The sequence below is a fragment of the Cydia splendana genome, chromosome 10 (assembly GCF_910591565.1).
Source record: "Cydia splendana chromosome 10, ilCydSple1.2, whole genome shotgun sequence".
Classification (NCBI taxonomy): Eukaryota; Metazoa; Arthropoda; class Insecta; order Lepidoptera; family Tortricidae; genus Cydia; species Cydia splendana.
The window spans coordinates 19,979,170-19,999,391 of record NC_085969.1 but is presented as its reverse complement, the minus strand read 5'-3'; the positions used below and the strand labels follow the sequence as shown (position 1 = coordinate 19,999,391).

At 36.9% G+C, this 20,222-nt stretch overlaps 1 protein-coding gene and 1 long non-coding RNA gene across 2 annotated transcripts in view; both read left to right on the top strand.

The window, feature by feature from the left end:
* The window catches only part of LOC134794468 (uncharacterized), a 379,329-nt gene that overhangs the window by 86,000 nt on the left and 273,107 nt on the right, over nucleotides 1–20,222 (top strand). The gene's annotated exons all lie outside the window — the stretch shown is intronic.
* LOC134794417 (toll-like receptor 6) lies at nucleotides 13,168–18,808 on the top strand. Its single transcript, XM_063766228.1, has one exon. The coding sequence runs from the start codon at nucleotides 13,365–13,367 to the stop codon at nucleotides 17,346–17,348; it is 3,984 nt and encodes a 1,327-aa protein (XP_063622298.1). The 5' UTR covers nucleotides 13,168–13,364; the 3' UTR covers nucleotides 17,349–18,808.

The window sequence follows — 20,222 nt, the reverse complement described above, 5'->3', positions numbered from 1 at the left end:
ATGCATATTGTTCGCGGGCGTGTCGCGGTGTGACATAACGAAGTGTAAAGGACGATTTACATGATGCAAGTCGACTTGTACAGTAAGTAGCGTAAATAGCTAGTGGCTCAAAGTCGCTGTCGCAGTTCTTAGAGTTGTCAAAATTAAGTGAGCTGGGAAGATTGCTTTGAGAATTAATTGCCAACAAGGTGCATGGTCGATTTGCTTAAGACAGCAGAGAACCGTTCGACAAAGACAGAGCTCCTTCGGCTTATATTGAGCAGTAAATATTTTTCGGCTGATAATAATAATATATTATGATAATACCTAGATTACCAAGATAATATATGTTATCTGTCACCCTATTCGCCCTGTTCTACCTAATGTTCTAACTCTCCTGACTGACTTGGTAATATCCAGCCAAGAGCTGACTTTGAGCCGAACAAGTAGACGTTGACGCGTTATTAGGCTAAAAGCAACGCGTTGAGGACTAAGCTTTCGCAATCAGATATGTCGGAACACACGTGAATGCGACATAGCTTTGAGTACATCAGAGCCATAATATTTTTGTTTATTCTTTATTGTAGGCTTAGTTTTGTCTTCTTTGATAGTGTGTAGCGTCTTTAAGTACTCCACTAGCTTGCACTCACTTTTTAAGCAATAGGATCATATAGCACAGTGTTTATACTAATATAGCATTATCATAGAAAAACATAAAGCGTACGTCAATCAATAATCACTGGAGAAAAAAAATCTTAAGTGGCGATCGCGAATGGCCAAAGACAGGGGTTTGGATCGTTAAATCCTTATGGCATAGGATAGAACTATTCCATAGTACGAGTAACGTTTCGTTGTGGGGATTTTGGGAGAGACTTATTAAGTTCTTAGTTCTTATTTACAGGTTTAATAGCAATAACAATGGATGTCTTAATTATAAGCGTTAAATCCTTATGGCATAGGATAGAACTATTCCATAGTACGAGTAACGTTTCGTTGTGGGGATTTTGGGAGAGACTTATTAAGTTCTTAGTTCTTATTTACAGGTTTAATAGCAATAACAATGGATGTCTTAATTATAAGTGTAGGCAACGCGCTTGCAACCCTTCTGGTGTTGTAGGTTTCCATGGGCGGCGGTAATCGCTTACCATCAGGTGATCCGTCTGCTCGTTTGCCTCCTATATCATAAAAAAACAAAAAAGTAAGATGATAAAAGGCTCGATTCGGAAAATGAATTAGATTTCTACTAGACTTCTACAAGTTACGATATGGATAATTTAAAGATATTTTAAGATATGTCAAATTTGACGTTTTCGCGATTCTGGAGGTCCTCTTGAACGATTTCGACAAGTTATGACTTAGATATCCAAGTCGCATCTAGTCGATATCTAATGTAGATCTAGTTGATCTCTAAATCGTCTCAAGATCTCGTGATTATCTCGAAATCCGAATAGGCCTGAAATACGTCACTAATAAAGTTGTATCTCATGGCAGCAACTGGAACCGTGTGAGAGAGCCTTAACTCAAAGTTTTGGGCGCTTATAATAAGGTTAATAATAAAGCGAAATGCCCACTTGCCAGGTCTAAAAAATATGCTTTCAGCACGGCACGCGAATCAAATTTAATATGCATACCGTTTAGCTTTGACTAGGGCTGCGCCGGTTTATCGATAATTTTAGTTTATTGTCCACATTTTTGTTACTTTATCGATATGTTGGGATAAACGAGAACGGGAACTACGTTTTGTAATATTTATTATTTGTGATTGTGTGTACTTAGTTTTTAATATTTTCTGTCATGTTTATTTTCGAGAAGAAAACCAGTAGTCTAGGTTAAAAATACAAGTAATTTGGAATAATCATCCAATTTATTTGACTAGTAAAATCAAAAATTATGCCCGAGAAAAAATAAACTAAGGAAAATGTTTTGTGCTATTTCCAATGAAAAAATACCTTGATATTCCTGCTAATTCAGCGAACATCAAAAATTAAGTGTGTCTTCATTAATTAGGTCATTGAATTATACACGCTACACGCGTATACCTAAACTTAATGTCAAATATGTTAATTGGACAACATATTTATATGTATTATGAGTCATTGTAGTTAATATCAAATTTGATAGTCACGTTAAAGAGCCAACTGTCCAACTTTATCGATAAATCTCCGCCCTACGCGTTAACAAGGTGATTACGGCTAGGGGCGGGCCGAGCATCGATAACCGCTCTTTACGGCGTTCCAGCGGCGAATATAATTACCGAAAAACCAACTCATGGGAAAATAAAACAAAGAACGCCCAAATAATGGCCGACAGACACGATCACTCTGACAATCTGGTAGAATCCACCCAACTCTGCACCCACATTGACATGATGAAGTGTGACATTGAATGTGTCATTATAAACGTCATATTTTGGGTTTACAATATAATACATTACAATACAATACTCTTTACAGCACTATACGTGCGTATGTCGAAAATTTAAAGGGCCATTTGTACTGTAAAACGTTGTACAATACACGCGCGAAAAGGTAGGTAATTCGCAACTCGTGTCGATTTAAAACACTCCCTTCGGTCGTGTTTTAATTTATCGCCACTCGTTGCAAATTTCCCACTTTTAGAATAGAATAGAATATATTTTATTCGTAAGCACAACCAAACTAGAAAATACATAATATAAAAGAAAACACAAAATAAGATTAAAGTGCCACGAAATGGCCCCATATCAGCATGTTGCTGGTGGCTGCCAGCGCTGACCTTCCGATGAGACCATCAAGTGAGAAGAATCACGGAAGGTAACAGACAAGAAGAAAAAGACATAAAAATAACATACAGTAAACAAATAGTTAAATAAGAAAAAAGTTACACAGTAAGAAGATGCAACATAACGACTATATTAAAATTAAGCTTTTCGAATCATTTATTTACATACAATACCTATATATACAGTGTAGTACCACTGTATATATAGGTATTGTATAAACGAAATTGATAACTAGCTTAAATCTAAAAAAGGCCCCTGAGGCATTGTACCATTGTAGTTTTTCGCACTTGTATCGTAATCGACCTGACAGGCTGACATCAGTCAGACGTCCGCACCGACCGTATGTCCGTCCCTCATCTTGGGCAGCCATGCGTATACTCCACGCTGTAGTTATTTGAAGTTTAAAATAATAAGATGTGTATTAAATTGGTTTTCTGTTCACGATCTTGGGAAATCGGCTCATGTGGTTATTATTCCACGGTGCGATAATAGTAATCATCTCCGTAAACAAGGAAGGTAATTTACATAGGTATTTACTTGAAACTGAAGACCACACTTGAGAACTCGTTGTAGTTATTTAATTTAACAAAATACTACTTTACCTCTTCTTCCTCGCGTTATCCAGGCATTCTGCCACGGCTCATGGAAGCCTGGGGTCCGCTTGGCAACTAATCCCGAGAATTGGCGTAGGCACTAGTTTTTACGGAAGCGACTGCCATCTGACCATCCAACCCAGAGGGTAAACTAGACCTTATTGGGATTAGTCCGGTTTCCTCACGATGTTTTCCTTCACCGAAAAGCGACCAGTAAATATCAAATGATATTTCGTACATATAAGTTCCGAAAAACTCATTGGTACGAGCCGGGGTTTGAACCCGCGACCTCCGGATTGTTAGTCGCACGCTCTTACCGCCGGGCCACCAGCGCTTCCTACTACTTTACAGTAAAAATAAAAATAGTTAATAGTAAATTGTAGTTAATGTTGGCGGTTGTGATGTGGTACATCCCACAATAAAAAGGAAAAATATTAACATTTAAAATAGGTACTAATTTTTGCGAACACCACTTGTTCCATTTCACAAGTTACAAGCTTTTATTCAACTTGCAATGTTTGTTTGTATATGTTTGTTCGGGCTAACGGCCCGATTCTAACTTTAAGATACGTCAATTAATAGATCTAGAAACGATATGGATTAGATATGTCAGTGTCAAACAAGTGTCAAAATTTACGTTTCTTCAAACAAAAACGTTACTTTTGACACTTGTTTGACACTGACATATCCAATCCATATCGTTTCAATATCTAGTATTTGACTTGTAAGCTAAATTAGAAATTAGAACCACTTCCCATAAAGGATCACTCACTTTAGACCGGGCCGTGTCCGGGCCGGAGCTCCCGGCGCATCGTTTTCTATGGAAAAGTAAGGACACGGCCCGGTCTAACGTGAGTCATCCTTTACTCGATTGAGCTGAAACTACATAAATATGAAATTTGGGTTACAATGCAATATTATGGTACTTACATGGTACCATCAAGCTGATCATTTTGTATGGGCTCCTGCAAATCTAATACCTTTAAACGAGCAATTCTTGATTATTTATATAGGTATAGAGATGGGTAGTGAGTAAATACTCACGGGTAAATATTTACTCAATATACCCGTATTTACTCGTTTATACCCAAATTGGTGGGTATAAACTATTTAGAGTGCTGAAATGGGCATATAAATTTGAAATATAGGTGTATTTTGTAAGCCGCTACTGAGAACCGCTACCGCTTAAAAGGGGCACTCCATACATGTAATTAATTGACAAAAAAAAAAAATCAAAAACCACTAACGAGTTGCACATCATTAAATAGGTATTTTAAAATAACTGGAATGTTTCTAAGAACTTTTTTGGACAAATTGAATATTTTTGGAAAAAAACCGTTTCTAAAGGCCAAAATAATGTTTATCTCTCTATAACTTTCGAACCAAAGTTCAGGAAAAATATGAAAACATATCGGTAGATTAGCCGTATAATAGAGTACAAAAAACAATATTTTGAACATCATCGGTTGAGCCATTTTTGAGTTTTCTTTAAAAAACCCTTAATAAAAGGTCGTAAGTGCCGCATAAACACGCACTTTTGCGCGACATGTCGTTACCTAGAACATCGATAGAATTTAAGTACCATATTTTTAAAGTAAATACCTTTTTATTTAAAACAAAATTGTTAAGTATGCATTATCACAATTTGCCTCTCACTGATAATTACCTTTTTTTTCCAAAATTAAGCGTTCTATATGCTTCTTATTTTATAGATATTGTTAATACATGTTAGCACTCTTCAATAAAAGACAATTTTGTTCTTAAATCTCACTTTTTTAATATTTTATAAGCAATTGTTTTTACCCACCTAAATGAGTAAATACGGGTATTTATCGATTGCTTTGAGTAAATACCGAGTAAATACTCAGTATTTACTCACCCCTACCCATCTCTATATAGGTATTTCGGGGATCTCGGAAACGGCCCATACAACCATTTCCAGTCGCCGTTACGACGCGGTGTTGACACATCTTGTGTCGACACCGTCTGTTTCGGTCACAATTCCAGTCGCAGAGTCGTCGCCGTGTCGACACAGTTACCAGAAATGGGGAAGGGTCGACACATGACACAAAGTGACATAAAGTGTGGTCGCCGTGTGCACACATTGTTTCGGGTTTGCGACTACTTTATGCCAAAATCATTCGTTCATTTTGTTCCTGTCAAATGGAAACTGTCAGATGGAAAAATACTTAGATAAAAATAAGTGACATTAATACGCCATCTCTAAAACGTATTAATTACAAGACGTAATTATATATTGTTTGCATTTATATTACAATAGGACTTAAATTATTATGGGGAATTAAACTGCTCGAGTGATTTGATAAACTAAGTGTAATATAATCAACGCGCCACCACATTGTTTTAGTTTAGCCGGAAATTAAATTGTTTACTTCTCAGTGCCTGTGTTCATAACTATATTATTTGAAGCATTTTTAGTACTTCGATGCGTATACTATACTTAAATAACAGAAATAACGCTTTACATACTACGAAACTTGTTAATTATGATGTATAAATATGGTTTAAGGCTGAGAAATATTGCAGTCACAAAGTAGTTGCAATGTTTCGACTTTGTGTCGACTCTGTGTTGACACATGACACGCGCTGTCAAAAGTAATAACAAAGTTACTGGTATGTTACTGGATTTGCAAAATGGCTCCTTGTGTTGATTTGTTTTCAGATATTCTCAAAGTGTAAAAATGCCGTGGTCAGAGATGGGCATTAATCGATTATCTGTTTATCCGACTAATTAATGGAATAAAAAAAGTTAATTCTCAAATTTTAATCGCGATTAGTTTAGTCGACCTAACATAGATTGAAATTGAATTAATCTGAATATTAATCGAATAAATTATCGATTAAATCTCGATTGAAAGTTGACAGGGGGCCATTTTTGTACGTAAAAATAATAGAAATGTCTTGCATGCAGATGGTAGCAAAACACTTTGTCATAAAAGTCGAGATGGGTGTCGATATATAGGTTTTAGGGAGTGCCGATTTCGAAAATAATGACCATTTTGGAATCCGAAATGGCGGCCATGCACTGTGTCATAAAAGTCGTCATGGATGTCGTTTTATACGTTTTAGGGGGCCCCAATTTTGAAAATGGTGACCATTTTGGAATCCAAAATGGCGGCCATGCACTATGCCATAAAAGTCGTCATGGGTGTCGTTTTATAGGTTTTAGGGGGCGCAGATTTCGAAAATGATGACCATTTTGGATTCCAAGATGGCGGCCATGCACTATGTCATAAAAGTCGTCATGTATGTCGTTTTATAGGTTTTAGGGGGCCGCGCTTTCGAAAATGATGACCATTTTGGAATCCAAAATGGCGGCCATGCACTATGTCATAAAAGTCGTCATGGGTGACGTTTTATAGGTTTTGGGGGGCGCAGATTTCGAAAATGATAACATTTTCAATTTCAAAATGGCGGCAATGCACTATGTCATAAAAGTCGTCATGGATATCGTTTTATAGGTTTTAGGGGGCGCAGATTTCGAAAATGATGACTATTTTGGATTCCACTTTTATGACAAAATACGTAGCCGCCATCTTGGATTATAAAATGATCATCGTTTTCGAATTCTGCACTCCCTAAAACCTATAAATCGACATCCGTGACGACGCAAGTTATCTTTATTTTCAGATCTAACAAATTGCTACAGAATACAAAGGACAAAAAAGAAGCGAGGAGGTAATGAAACAAGCAAAAATACAGATGATTCCTCGACGCAATTGGGTGATTCTTAAATTGTGTCCAGATTTTTTTTGTCATAAAAGTTTTTATTTTTTACATATTACTCTCACAAGTTCCGTGACATTTCGACCTTGTAATTTTTTAAGTAAATGTTTTTGTTTATCTATGAGGATCTCACTAGAATAGTATAATCAAGGTATGTTTATATTTGATGAATGAAATAGTAACGCAAAAAAAATATATATTTGTGTCTTATATTCCTGCCGAAGACTTTTATTTTACCTTTTCCTTCTACACAAGTTTGGCCAAGTAATAAGAATTTAGGGCTCTCAATTTTATTTTGACTTCTACAACAGTAAAGCTACGAGGCCATGTTTGGTATCGTTTTCGTATAAATTCGCAGTACCAAATTTAGTTAAGGTATCACATTGACACCATTCCGAAGTAAAAACATATAAACTTATTAAAATACTTTCTTTTAAACTCCTCTTCACGCTTAAACTGCTGAACAGTTTTAATTTAAATTTGGTACACATATATTTTGAGTCCCGAGACAGGATATAATAAGTTATCTCAAAAATCATCCTTTAAAGGTGTGAAATGAGGTGTAGGGGGGAATTCAGAATTGACTTCTTGAAGTTAATACTGTTTAAGTTTAGGTTTGAAGTCATGTTTTTTCATCATTTTTAACTAAATCAAAGCTGTAGACCATCCCAAATTTCATATAAATCGGTTCAGCGGTTATTGATTTCCCGTACAAATTTCCACGCCACTTTTCACACCTTCAAAAGATGATTTTGGTTATAAGATCTATCCTATGTCCTGTTCCGGGACGCAAACTATTTCTATACCAAATTTCAACGAAATCGGTTCAGCGGTTAAGCGTCAAGAAGAGTTTCAAAAAAACCGGCCAAGTGCGAGTCGGACTCGCGTATTAAGGGTTCCGTACATTAAGTCCGACTCGCGTTTGACTGCACATTTCTAATAGGTTTTCCTGTCATCTATAGGTAAAGAACTATTTTGTGTATTCAGACGGACATACATACAGACGCACGAGTGATCCTATAAGGGTTCCGTTTTTTCCTTTTGAGGTACGGAACCCTAAAAAGATTTATTTTTATTTTGTGGAATGGTGTCAATGTGATATCTTAAATGGATTCAGCACCCCAGATTTATACGAAAACGATACCAAACACGGCCTAGCACCTTCACTGATATAGATATATCAAGATAAAATTGAGAGCCCTAAATAAACTTTCAAGAGCGGATATCTCAAAAACTATTCAACATATCGAAAAAATTGATTGAATAAACTTGTAACAAATTAAATTAACTTTCATTTTGTATAAGTGGCCATGTCGCTGAGATGCATAGTTTCCGAGATATAATCGAAAAACGGGAAAATGGGACCTTTAAAGCCCCCTCTCTCCCCCCCGCTCAAGGGCTACGGCCGGGGACTTTTGATATGTTCACCTCCTAACTTGTCAAACCGAGTTACGGAGTCAAAAATTGTGTTCCGAGCATTTCCCTCTACAACTTTTGGAGCATTCGTTGCCTGACCTAAGTAGCTTATTGAATTTCTTTAAAAACTTTTCTGTAAAAGGTTGACGGGTGTTGGGTGTTTATATGGTTTCGGTCGATTATTATCATTTGCATTGCCCATGATGACTTACTAGAATTACGAGCACACGAGACACTAATAGTAGTTTGACAAACCTTGGTTTTCAAGAGGTATTTTATATTGACATTTGCTGTCAGATTTAGTCGCAAACCGCACGCAAAGTGCACACAAATGTGTCGACACCTTGTTACGGAAAAGTGTAGACACGGCGACGACACTTTGTTTCGAAACAATTCTAGACACATTGTGTGGACTCTGTTACGACACATCTGACATTTAGTTACCACTTTGTGATTCTGCGACTGGAATGGTTATATGGGGGTTCTAACGATTTCGATGAAATTTGCTATATAGGGGGTTTCGGGGGCGATAAATCGATCTAGCTAGTTCTCGGGGAAAACGCGCATTTTTGAGTTTTTATATGTTTTCCAAGCAACATTCTCACGTATTTGCAAGTAAAAAAAAAGAAACTGAACCATCCTATGAGTGATGAGTTGTTATTGTGTCCACTAAGTATAAAACCGTTTTGTAATATAATTTTTGCTACAAAGTATCTACTTACATAAGTACAGTTAACGCATGTTTGTTTGAAATTGTTTGTTGATCGGTATTGTTGTGGAATTCAATAAGTGAAAGGGTTGGTACAGTTCAATGGTATTTGAGTTGCATTATTCCATAATTTCCATTAATGATTGTTCACAATTGAGTCTGAAAAGTTGGGGATCATTGGATTGTGCTTGATTTTTACATGATTTTTCAATGATTATAAAGCGGCTGTAAGTCAAAATGTCTAAAAAGAATCATGATCAATTACGTTTTTCGATATTTACCTCGTAAAATTTATGTAAGTATATTTGTCATACGTTTTTTGATCGGTAAAACATAAGAGATCGAATAAAAGTGTTTAATACAAAATACTCAAAATAGGACAATAAAAAAATGTTATATTGTATCTAAGTGTAGCCAAAGTTTACTGTTTATTGCTAGGTGAATTACTTCTCACCTCTGTCCAAGACTCTTTCAAATAGAATAATATTCTTTAATCCCGTATTTGTATAAATAGGTAGTACGCGTGTTGATTCCAACTTTACGTCATATACTTATACGTCAAAAATTTGCTAAAGATTACAATATAGATCGGATAATTATGTCAGTGTCAAAAATAACGTTTTTATTTGAAGAAACGTCACTTTTGACTTGACACTGACATATCCGATACATGTCGTATATTAACAATTTTTTGATGTATCTTAAAGTTCGAAACAGCCCGGTAGGCTTTCGTTTTCACCTCTAATTTCCTCCCATAACAGAAAATTCAGATAAAAATCATAAATGGACCAAACTACATCTTTACACCATAATACCGGATACTTTACTATTATACAACTATTTACTTTGCCCTATAAATAATGCAATAGCCGAACAAAAACGTAATAACATGCTTCGACTCAATAAGGCTTGAAATGGAGTTGTTACAATCGCATACCGAGCGCGGGCGCAGCATTATGGTTCCATTTTTAGGGTTCCGTACCCAAAGGGTAAAACGGGACCCTATTACTAAGACTCCGCTGTCCGTCCGTCCGTCCGTCCGTCCGTCTGTCACCAGGCTGTATCTCACGAACCGTGATGATGTATTTCTGTTGCCGCTATAACAATAAAAACAGAATAAAATAAAGATTTAAGTGGGGCTCCCATACAACAAACGTGATTTTTGACCGAAGTTAAGCAACGTCGGGCGGGGTCAATACTTGGATTGGTGACCATTTTTTTTTTGCCGTTTTTTGCATTACGGTACGGAACCCATCGTGCGCGAGTCCGACTCGCACTTGCCCGGTTTTTATCGCCTGTCACTATGTCCGTCATTTTCTTGTTAGAACGTGACAGGCGTGGTGACAAGCGATAAATATGCGACCGTGCTACCGCCGCTGGTAAAGCGAAGGCTTTGATAGACTTGCATGATCATCTTTCTCGCGTGGTCCCGGCATTTTGCCACAGCTCACGGGAGCCTGGGGTCCGCTTGGCAACTAATCCCAAGAATTGACTTAATTTTTACGAAAGCGACTGCCATCTGACCTTCCAACCCAGAGGGTAAATTAGGCCTTATTGGGGACTACTCGTACTGTGTAAAAATATGCCGTTGGGAAAATTTCAAAATGTCGTAAGTTCCACGGGGGAAAATTTTAGAAATTTTTTGTATTCGAATCTAAATTTTCATTTCCAAAATGAAAGTTTCCTAGTCAAAATTTTACTGAAAATTTCCAAAACTGCCTATACCATATTTATGTTTACCGCCAATTGCACATATTAATATATTCCTAATTATACTTCGGTTCTTGAGATAATTTTACACTGGCTCACAACTCTTTTCGCCCGTGTGCTCGCTTATTTCGTGGGAATACGTAGTAGGTATACACCATCTTTATTACAAATAACTGACCCTTATTCCAACGACATAAGAGTCAATGGCCAGTCAGTTGTTATGCTTCGGAGGTTTACGCAATAATTGGTCGTATCAAGGAGAATTCAGACTAGAGGCGTATATAATTGTCAAAGTAAATTATGCAGTCAACTTACTGCCATCTTTCGACAAGAATGATTAAAACTTTTAGAACGCCATTTGACTTTGATCCTTATTCTTTTACTAGTATACGTTAAATTTGTACATGGTATTGTTAAATTAAATATCAAATAGTAAAGCCATCTACTCGAGACTTGGCCAAAGGTATGGCACCATCGCTCGAAAAGATTGCATCACATATCATTGAAAGAATAAGGATCAAAGTCAAATGGCGTTCTAAAAGTTTTAAAATTCTGTCGAAAATTTAATGTGGCTACATAATTTACTTTGACAATCCGCCTCTATTTCAAATTCTCTTTGGTCGTATCGAGGTATGCACAAGTAAGGCAATTTGTAGGTTGAGATGGCTGGACCACCCACTGGAGAAATAGAAAAACAAAGACGCTAACAAGGTCGGAATATTATATATGCGTAGGTATGTCGGCGGCCGATCGTAAAATCAGGCAGATTGTTGAATTCCTAGGCACATCGTGAAACGTGAAAATCTTGGTCTCTTTCCCTGAGTAGACGGAGCCCCGCTTTTTTGCCAATAAATAAACTATCTTTAATTCACAATAAATAGAGCTGAGTAAAAATAGTATTTAATAAAAAATAGATAACCTAACGTCGCCAACATTTTTTTTTTAATATTAAAATTATGCCTAAATGTTGAAATACCAAACGCCCATGACACAAGTTTTAGTGAAATTATGATTAAATGCTAATTAAGGCGAAGTTATGTATATACTAAAGGCGAAGATCGGGTACTTCAATTCTAACTCTATGTTATTTTCATGTATGTGGCAATAAACCATTCTTATTCTTATTCTTATTCTTATTTTACTTACCAACCCTTATTTTCAATGTACTGTGCAACATTGGTAGGTAACAGGGTTTGTTGATTTGTAAACCTAAACGAGTATGCTGTCTGCTTATCGTGTTTTTAACACAATCCTTTCGAAGACGGATGGCATTCAAATGAGTTTCCGCGTACAATCGTACATTTCCATGTCGCCACGCTGTCACTTTTTATTTGTAAGTTTACCTACTAGTGTAATAGTACTATAGATGTAGTGCATAATTGTTTTCAATCGTATTTCCTCGGAAACGATCGTATTTATCATGCTATTTAAGTCAATGTCAGTACTTTTTGTACAGAGACTGGCCTCAGAAATACGAGTAGCAAGACAAGTTCGTAAATTTCCGTGAAAATACCATGAAAACAATTATGCTCTACATCTGTACTTATTGCATTGTAAAGTCTGACAAGATTCTGTTTTGTCCTGAAATAGTGTGCCCTACAAGCAGATTAGGTCATGTATTTTGCGTGACAAAGTTTGTGCGCCCTGTGAAAAATAAAAAACAAAGAGTTTAATTCCATAAGATTCAAGTGGGGAGTGTTCTACTCTCTAAATTACTAAATAGTTTTATTATTCTTTCTTTCGTTATATTCACTAATCCCATATAAATATAATACTGTTTTTATGTTTTGCCTATTTCATAATTTCGCCACGATTTCAATGCATAAGTAAATAATAGCGCTCTTAAGTATATAAAAAAAAACTCTATTGTAAAATTTTCCTCGAACCACACCTCATTACCTATACACAAGTACATAAGTATTATAACGCGAAAAAAGGAGCGCAAAACATGTGGTGCAAAAAACTATTTCCCAAGGCTTTTATCTCATTTTCGAGACCCGGACCCGAGTAAAAAGTTCCAAGTTTTCACAACAGGTGTGCCCGATGTAATATTAGCTTAAGGAGCACTCTTTAAAAAAGTTTGCCCTATATTCCCCGATATTATACTCTAGAAAATTGTTCAAGTATAAAAATGCTTTTAGAGCTTGTTTTCTATAATAATCATAACGTATTCCCGGAAATTGCCCGTTGTAACGTAGTTTATAATTAATGCCGATAATTGTACGGTTTGCACCCTCGATAATATGAGATGAAGTTAGTAGTAGGCGCCGGGCGGGCGGGCGGCGGGGCCTCGGAGGCGGAGTTAGCGAACCCGTTCAGTCGGTGGGCAGCCGCCGTCCCGACCGCTCGCGTCCACTCCACGCGCCCCGCGATGACGTTCACGCCACGTGAATATTTATGATGCGATCAACGCTTAAATGGCACAGCCGCGTCGCTCGCGTACCGTAAAATGCCAATGAAAACTTGCCGCAGAACTTTTCGTCTGTTAGTGTATGTGTTGTTCTATCATGTGGTCGCCGGTGAGCCGCACGAGTGCGGGTACCGCCAGGAGACGGACTCTGAGGATGCGGTGCTGTTCTGCAAGATACGCACCATCAGCAGCATGGATCTCCTGCTGCAGAACATCTCCAGGGCCCATTACGACGACATCACATCGCTGCACGTCCAGTGCAGTGAGATTCTGTTCTTCGAGAGCTCTTTAACTACTCACTCGGAGAAGAAAAGCAAATATACGAACTTGTCGAAACTGCGGGAGCTGGTTGTGGATAAGTGTAAACTGCGACAGATTCCCGCGCGGGCCTTTGAGAACTTCAAGGATTTGAAGCGACTGCACGTGACGACGTACAACAACGAGTGGTCAGCCATGACCATGGAGATCAACGACCAAGCCTTCGCCGGGCTCAACGAGCTGATAGAACTCAACCTGAGCGACAACAACATCTGGAGCACGAAAACAGAAACTTTCTGCTCGCTCTACAGTTTGAAAACTCTAAACCTGACTAACAACCACTTGCAAAACATAAAGACTATCGGATTTTCTGATTCGTTTAGAGAACAAAACTTAAGCGTAAGAAGTTGTAACTTAGTTATAGAAGTGCTTGACTTGTCGTATAATGATTTAATTGTAGTTACTGACAATAGTTTGTCGAAGTTGCGTTCACTTTCAAAACTGTTTTTGCAAAACAATGCTATTTCTACCCTAGAAGATAATGCCTTCGAGGGGTTGCTCAGCCTACAGGTCTTAAACTTATCTAGTAACTTTATGAACGAAGTTCCACCAGATTTATTCGTAGATACGAAGTCTCTAAAAGAGATTTATTTCAGTAATAATACTCTGAAAGTATTGCCGCCGGCACTTTTTAACGGATTAGAACATCTACAAATTTTAGACTTATCACAAAATGCACTGACTAGTAAATGGGTGAATAAGGGTACTTTTAAAGGACTACTTCGCATGGTCATATTAAACTTATCCTATAATCGTTTAAATAAAATCGACCGTTATCTATTCCAAGACTTGTACAGTTTACAAAAATTAAATTTAGATCATAACGATATTAATTATATCGATGAGCACGCATTTGAAGAGTTGAGAAATTTGCACTCATTGACTTTATCAAACAATAAATTAACACACATTCATTCCCATCTTTTCACTGACTTGCATGTTTTGCACGAACTTTTTATAGACAACAATTTAATAAAGCACATAGATGAGAACGCTTTTGACAACATGACGGCTATAGGAGACTTGGGTTTGAACGATAATCTTTTATCGTCTATTCCTGTATCAATTCGCAAGCTCCGCTCGCTGAGGTCATTGGACATCGGCAACAACAATATAACCCATCTGAACCGGGAAAACTTTCGCGGCCTCTCCGAACTTTTTGGGCTGCGCTTAGTTGATAACAAAGTAACATATTTAAATGACGATACTTTCGAACATCTGCCCCAGCTACAGGTGCTCAATTTAGCCTCCAATAACATCAAACACGTCGCTCCCGGTTGCTTTCGTAGAAACGTAAATCTTAAATTATTACGCATGGATGGAAACGAAATAACCAATTTCGATGGTATTTTCAGCACTCTCAACAGTCTGGTGTGGCTCAATATGTCCCAAAATAAAATTATGTCCTTCGATTTCCGAAGTTTCCCTAATAGCTTGGAATGGCTCGATCTACATAAAAATTACATTGAAAACTTTGTCAACGACGACATTAATACAGATGTTAATATAAAATTACTAGACCTCAGCTTCAATAACATTTCCCAGCTTACTGTGACTTCAATACCGAAATCGGTGGAAAAACTTTATTTGAACCATAACAATTTACAGCACATCCAAGTCGGCACGTTTTCAAAACTACAAAGACTGTCCATTGTGACGTTAAATAATAACAAACTGATCCAACTTGACATGAATGCATTTAGGTTAGATCAAATAGATGATGATAGCGACCTGCCAGAGTTCTTTATAAGTGAAAACCCATTTGTGTGTGATTGTTCGATGGAATGGATTCAACGCATTAATTATTTGAGTCACACTCGTCAATACCCGAGGGTTCTAGATTTAGATAAATCGCTGTGCTCGCTCGTGTACTCGCGCACTAAAGAAAAGAAAACTATAATAGACATGTCGCCTTCCGACTTCCTTTGCCCGTACGAGAGCCACTGCTTCGCTCTTTGCCATTGCTGTGATTTCGTCGCGTGCGATTGCGAGATGATATGCCCGAGCAACTGTAGATGCTATCACGATATCACTTGGAATGCGAATGTAGTCGACTGTTCGAGCGCCGGCTACACAGAAGTCCCGGACAGAATTCCAATGGACGCCACCGAGATATACTTGGACGGAAACGATATCAGTCATCTGGGAAATCACGTTTTTATAGGCAAAAAGAAGCTACAGGTTTTATACCTCAACAATACAAAGTTGATGGAAGTTAATAACCAAACATTCAAAGGCGTCGATTCGCTCAGAGTTTTGCATTTAGAAAACAATAAATTAGTCGAGTTAAAAGGAGATGAGTTTTTACATCTGAATAATTTGAATGAATTATATCTAGATCACAATGCTATTGTTCACGTTGCGAATAATACGTTTTCCTCGCTGAAATCCCTTTCAGTGCTCAGAATAGACGACAACAAACTTGTTAACTTTTTTCCTTGGAAACTGTTAGCGTCGTCTTCTAAAAGTTTGGCTCATGTTTCTATCGAAGGAAACCAATATTCTTGCGACTGTAAGAGCATAGCGGAACTAGACTCTTGGTTGCGTCGCGATCCAAATGACCCGGAAAAAATGTTATGCACTGATACCGAGGGCAAGCCTACTAAAATAACAATCGCTTCTGTTCTGAGTCATTGCAAAGAGTACATGGGCTCTATTAGCGATCCCACAGTTTTGAGAGACGAGATCGTTTCAAAATCTATATTTCTTCCTAACAATTATTTCGCCGTGATCTGCGGCGTGATAATTATCCTTGTAGTCATTTGTCTTATAGGTGCTATATTTTACGCGTTTCGGTATGAAGTCAGTGACTGGTTCTATACGAAATACGGAGTCCCGTTGTTCAAGGAACAATCATGCCCGGATGTAGACCACGTTTTGGACGGCAACCCGAACCACATGTACGATTACTACGTGATATGTAATACCAAAGATAATAACTTCGTGAATCATAACATAATGTCGGAGCTAGAGTATAGGAAAATGATTTCAAAGAAGCCGATTAGGAATGAGTCACCGCTAAACATTCTCACAATTGACAGTTTTTCAAAAAGTTCCAAATTGTCCAAGCGCTTAATTATTGTCATTACAACCAATTTTATTTGCGGTGATCTTTGCGACATCCATTTTAAAAACATATTCTACAGCTACTTAAAATCGTTAAACAGGAGTGATTTGAACAAAGTGATATTTATCAAGTTAATAGATAACAACCAAATAAATGACGAGCTCTGTTTCGTATTAGATAAGTTTAAGAACGTGTCCTGGGGCGACCCCCGCTTTTGGGACCGATTCGTAGCTCTACTAAATTCGACCGATACTATTATCACTGTAAAAGGCTCCGAGCAAAGCATGTTCAAGAAGTCTCGACAGACGCCGACGCTGAGGTACACAACGATGCCGGTCACAAACGATAGTTGCTCAAAGCAGAATTTCACGAATTCCTTACAGTATTGTAAGAGGACGGACGGCGAATCGTCTAACAACGAGAGCTCGCCGTCATCCGACAACACGTACGGAGAGGGGGAGAACTCGAACAATAGCTACATGTCCATCGACAACCGTACATGTCCTCGGTTTAATTATGACCTTAGGTTGTCCCCGGGTGCCGGTCACGTATATTCTAGGGTAGAAGATATTTCCCCCACTGTCCCGCGCTCTATAGCGGCCAGCGCTTCGGGAAAAGGTCGTACTTATTTTGTTTGAGGCACAATCTCGTTACTTATTACTTACCTCCGTTTTAGTCTAGTTTAAGGCTTCAATGTTGTAACAAGTATTTATATAAATCTGTACATAGAACACTGTGAATAACGTACCATTCTGTCAATTTTCACATACGTAATCTAGTGTGGTATTATATGTTGGTACGGTACTTATAATGTACGAATCGAAACAATATTTTGTACAAAAATGGCGTGAAAATGTTGAGTCTGATAATGGAAAACTTTTCAAATATTTAAATTTAATATTAATCGTATTTTACAAAGTTTATTCGAGCTGAATGAAGTTCGCAAAGTCACTGTAAAACAACACCAAATAGTTTAAGATGATTTTCATGATTTCCTATAATAATCATTATTATAATGTAAACTAGTAATGTTTAATATACTTATAACTTTATTTACAATGTCCTCTTGCTTAAAATAGTCATAATTATATTATACTTATTACGTCGAATCATGATCTGAAAGTTCCTTCAAGTCGCTTTAAGTTGGAATTAATTTAAAAAATAATCGATGAAATGTGCTTTTATCGTATTTTATTTACTTATCACTACACCATATAAAATAAAGTCCCCCGCCGCGTCTGTCTGTTTGTATGTTCGCGATAAACTAAAAACTACTGAACGGATTTTCATGCGCTTTTCACCTATCAATAGAGTGATTCTTGGGAAAGGTTTAGGTGTATAATTTGTTAACCCGTGCAAAGCCGGGGCGGGTCGCTAGTATGTTATATTTCTACATAAATTAATGTGTTTACAACAATCATTTTACTTCACAGCTACTCCATAATGAAAATGAACTGTCATAGAAAAAAGTTTTTTTTATAGGGGTCATCATTCGACGTGATAGGTATAATATTATTATTTTAAAATACTTAACTTATTTTTAGTTTGTTTAGTTTCAGCTTTTCAAATATTATGTTGTATTATAAGTTATTTTTATTGGCCTGTTTTTATTTTGCTTATTGGAATATATTATTTATAGCTAAAAGCAAGTATGTTGATGTAATATTGATGTGCTTTCTAACAATATAACGGAAAGATGTAATATAATCTATGTTCGCGATGTTAAAGTTATCTAGATCTTTACGGCTACCACGAGTTGACATTTACGCTAGCGACTGCGTGAACTCGATCGCAGTCTCTCTTGCACCAATACGAGTAGGTATGTACCTACTGATGTCAGTGCGAGCGAGTTCTCGAAGTTGCTAGCGTGAACGTCAAAATGTCAACTCGTGGTATCCGTACTAATCGCTTTACGTACCTATTATTCTATATTTAAGCTAAATCGTGATATTAGGTTTAACAATTATAAACTTAAATAAATGTAATTTTTGGATTGTAATTATTAGACGTAATAAAATATTATTGTTTTGTATAAAAATGTACAAAGATATCTTGAAGCGGTAATTAAATTATACTGAGACGTTTTGATACTTACAAAGCCTTTTATTTATACCATACCTAAAATTAAATTGGAAAATAAAAATATTACCAGCAGGTGGTTTAACCCCAATAGAGTAATGACCAAACACCATAGTCAATGTTTCAGTTTATTGAAAATAATGGTTGGTACGTAAGTACGCACCTTAACATAGCTTTTATCTTATGTTGGTATTTCGACTTAATTAGCATTAAATCATAATTCTACTATAAATTGTATCATGAAATCCAGGACGTGTTCAGTAGTCAGGATTACAATTTTCACAATAAAAAAATGATAAGGCGAAGTTGGGAACGGGTGGCGAAGATAGGTAGAATATTTTAGAATTTGTACTTTTTACTTTTAAACTAATTTTGTGCAGCTCATTGTGAATTCAATAAATATAAATAGAAATGATTTATTGTTAGAAAGTGAGTAATACAAATATAATATATGTATATCTATAATAGATATCTATTTCTTGGTAAAATTATTCTTTTCATATATTACTGGGGCGAAATTGGGCGCCGACGGTGAAGTTTGGGTTCCCTATAGTAGACACTTTTGCGAACCCTGATTTTCAATAAATTGTAACATTGATTTAAAACACCACCCTTTGGTTTAAAATCACCCTGCAACAGAGCAACTGTGCCACAATTAAGGATGACCCGGACCGGTCTAACGTGAGTCATCCTTTATTAATCAACCAATATTATAAAACTGATTTAAAAAAAATATTCGTTACGCCTTCAGATACTATTTTAACTAAAGTATTTTGTTTAATATAAATTTAATTGAAAACTTTGAAGAAGAGATCAGGCGACGAAATGATTTAATTAATCCTCCATTTTCATTACTGGCCGAATAAAATTCTTAATTTATTTTATCGGAGTGATAATTTGGAAAGCAATTGCTATTTTCATCTCATTAAATTATTTAACTTTAATTGGGGTTTTGATAAGTTTTGATAAGAATAAAGGCTCATTTAGACGGTGCGAGAACTCGCATGCGAGTTTCATTACATTGCGGTATTTGATTGGTCGGCTGAATTTGATGTAACCAATAATCCTCAATGTAACTAAAATCGCATACGAGTGCGCGCGCCGTCTAAATCAGCCCTAAGAGATGGCGGGATGACCTCGACGCTTAGCGGGAGCTTGCACCTTGCACCTTGCACCACACCGTGATGAGTCGCGGAAGAAAGGGGAGGCCTTATTGCCTTAACTATATAGCAGTGGAACACAACATAGGCTATTAAAAAAAATTACGGTTTTAACAATGTATTATTAAACAAATTTTAAAAATAATTTAACTAATTTGATTTAGCCGTTAACAGGCCAATTCGAACGTGCACCTGACATCAAACGACATTTGAATATCGCAAGAAGGTAGTAGATAGGTAAGTACCACTGTTGTTCGATAAAATAGGTACAGC

What these genes read in the sequence shown, in the direction of transcription:
- LOC134794417 (XM_063766228.1), top strand. Translation starts at nt 13,365, where the DNA reads ATGCCAATGAAAACTTGCCGCAGAACTTTTCGTCTGTTAGTGTATGTG.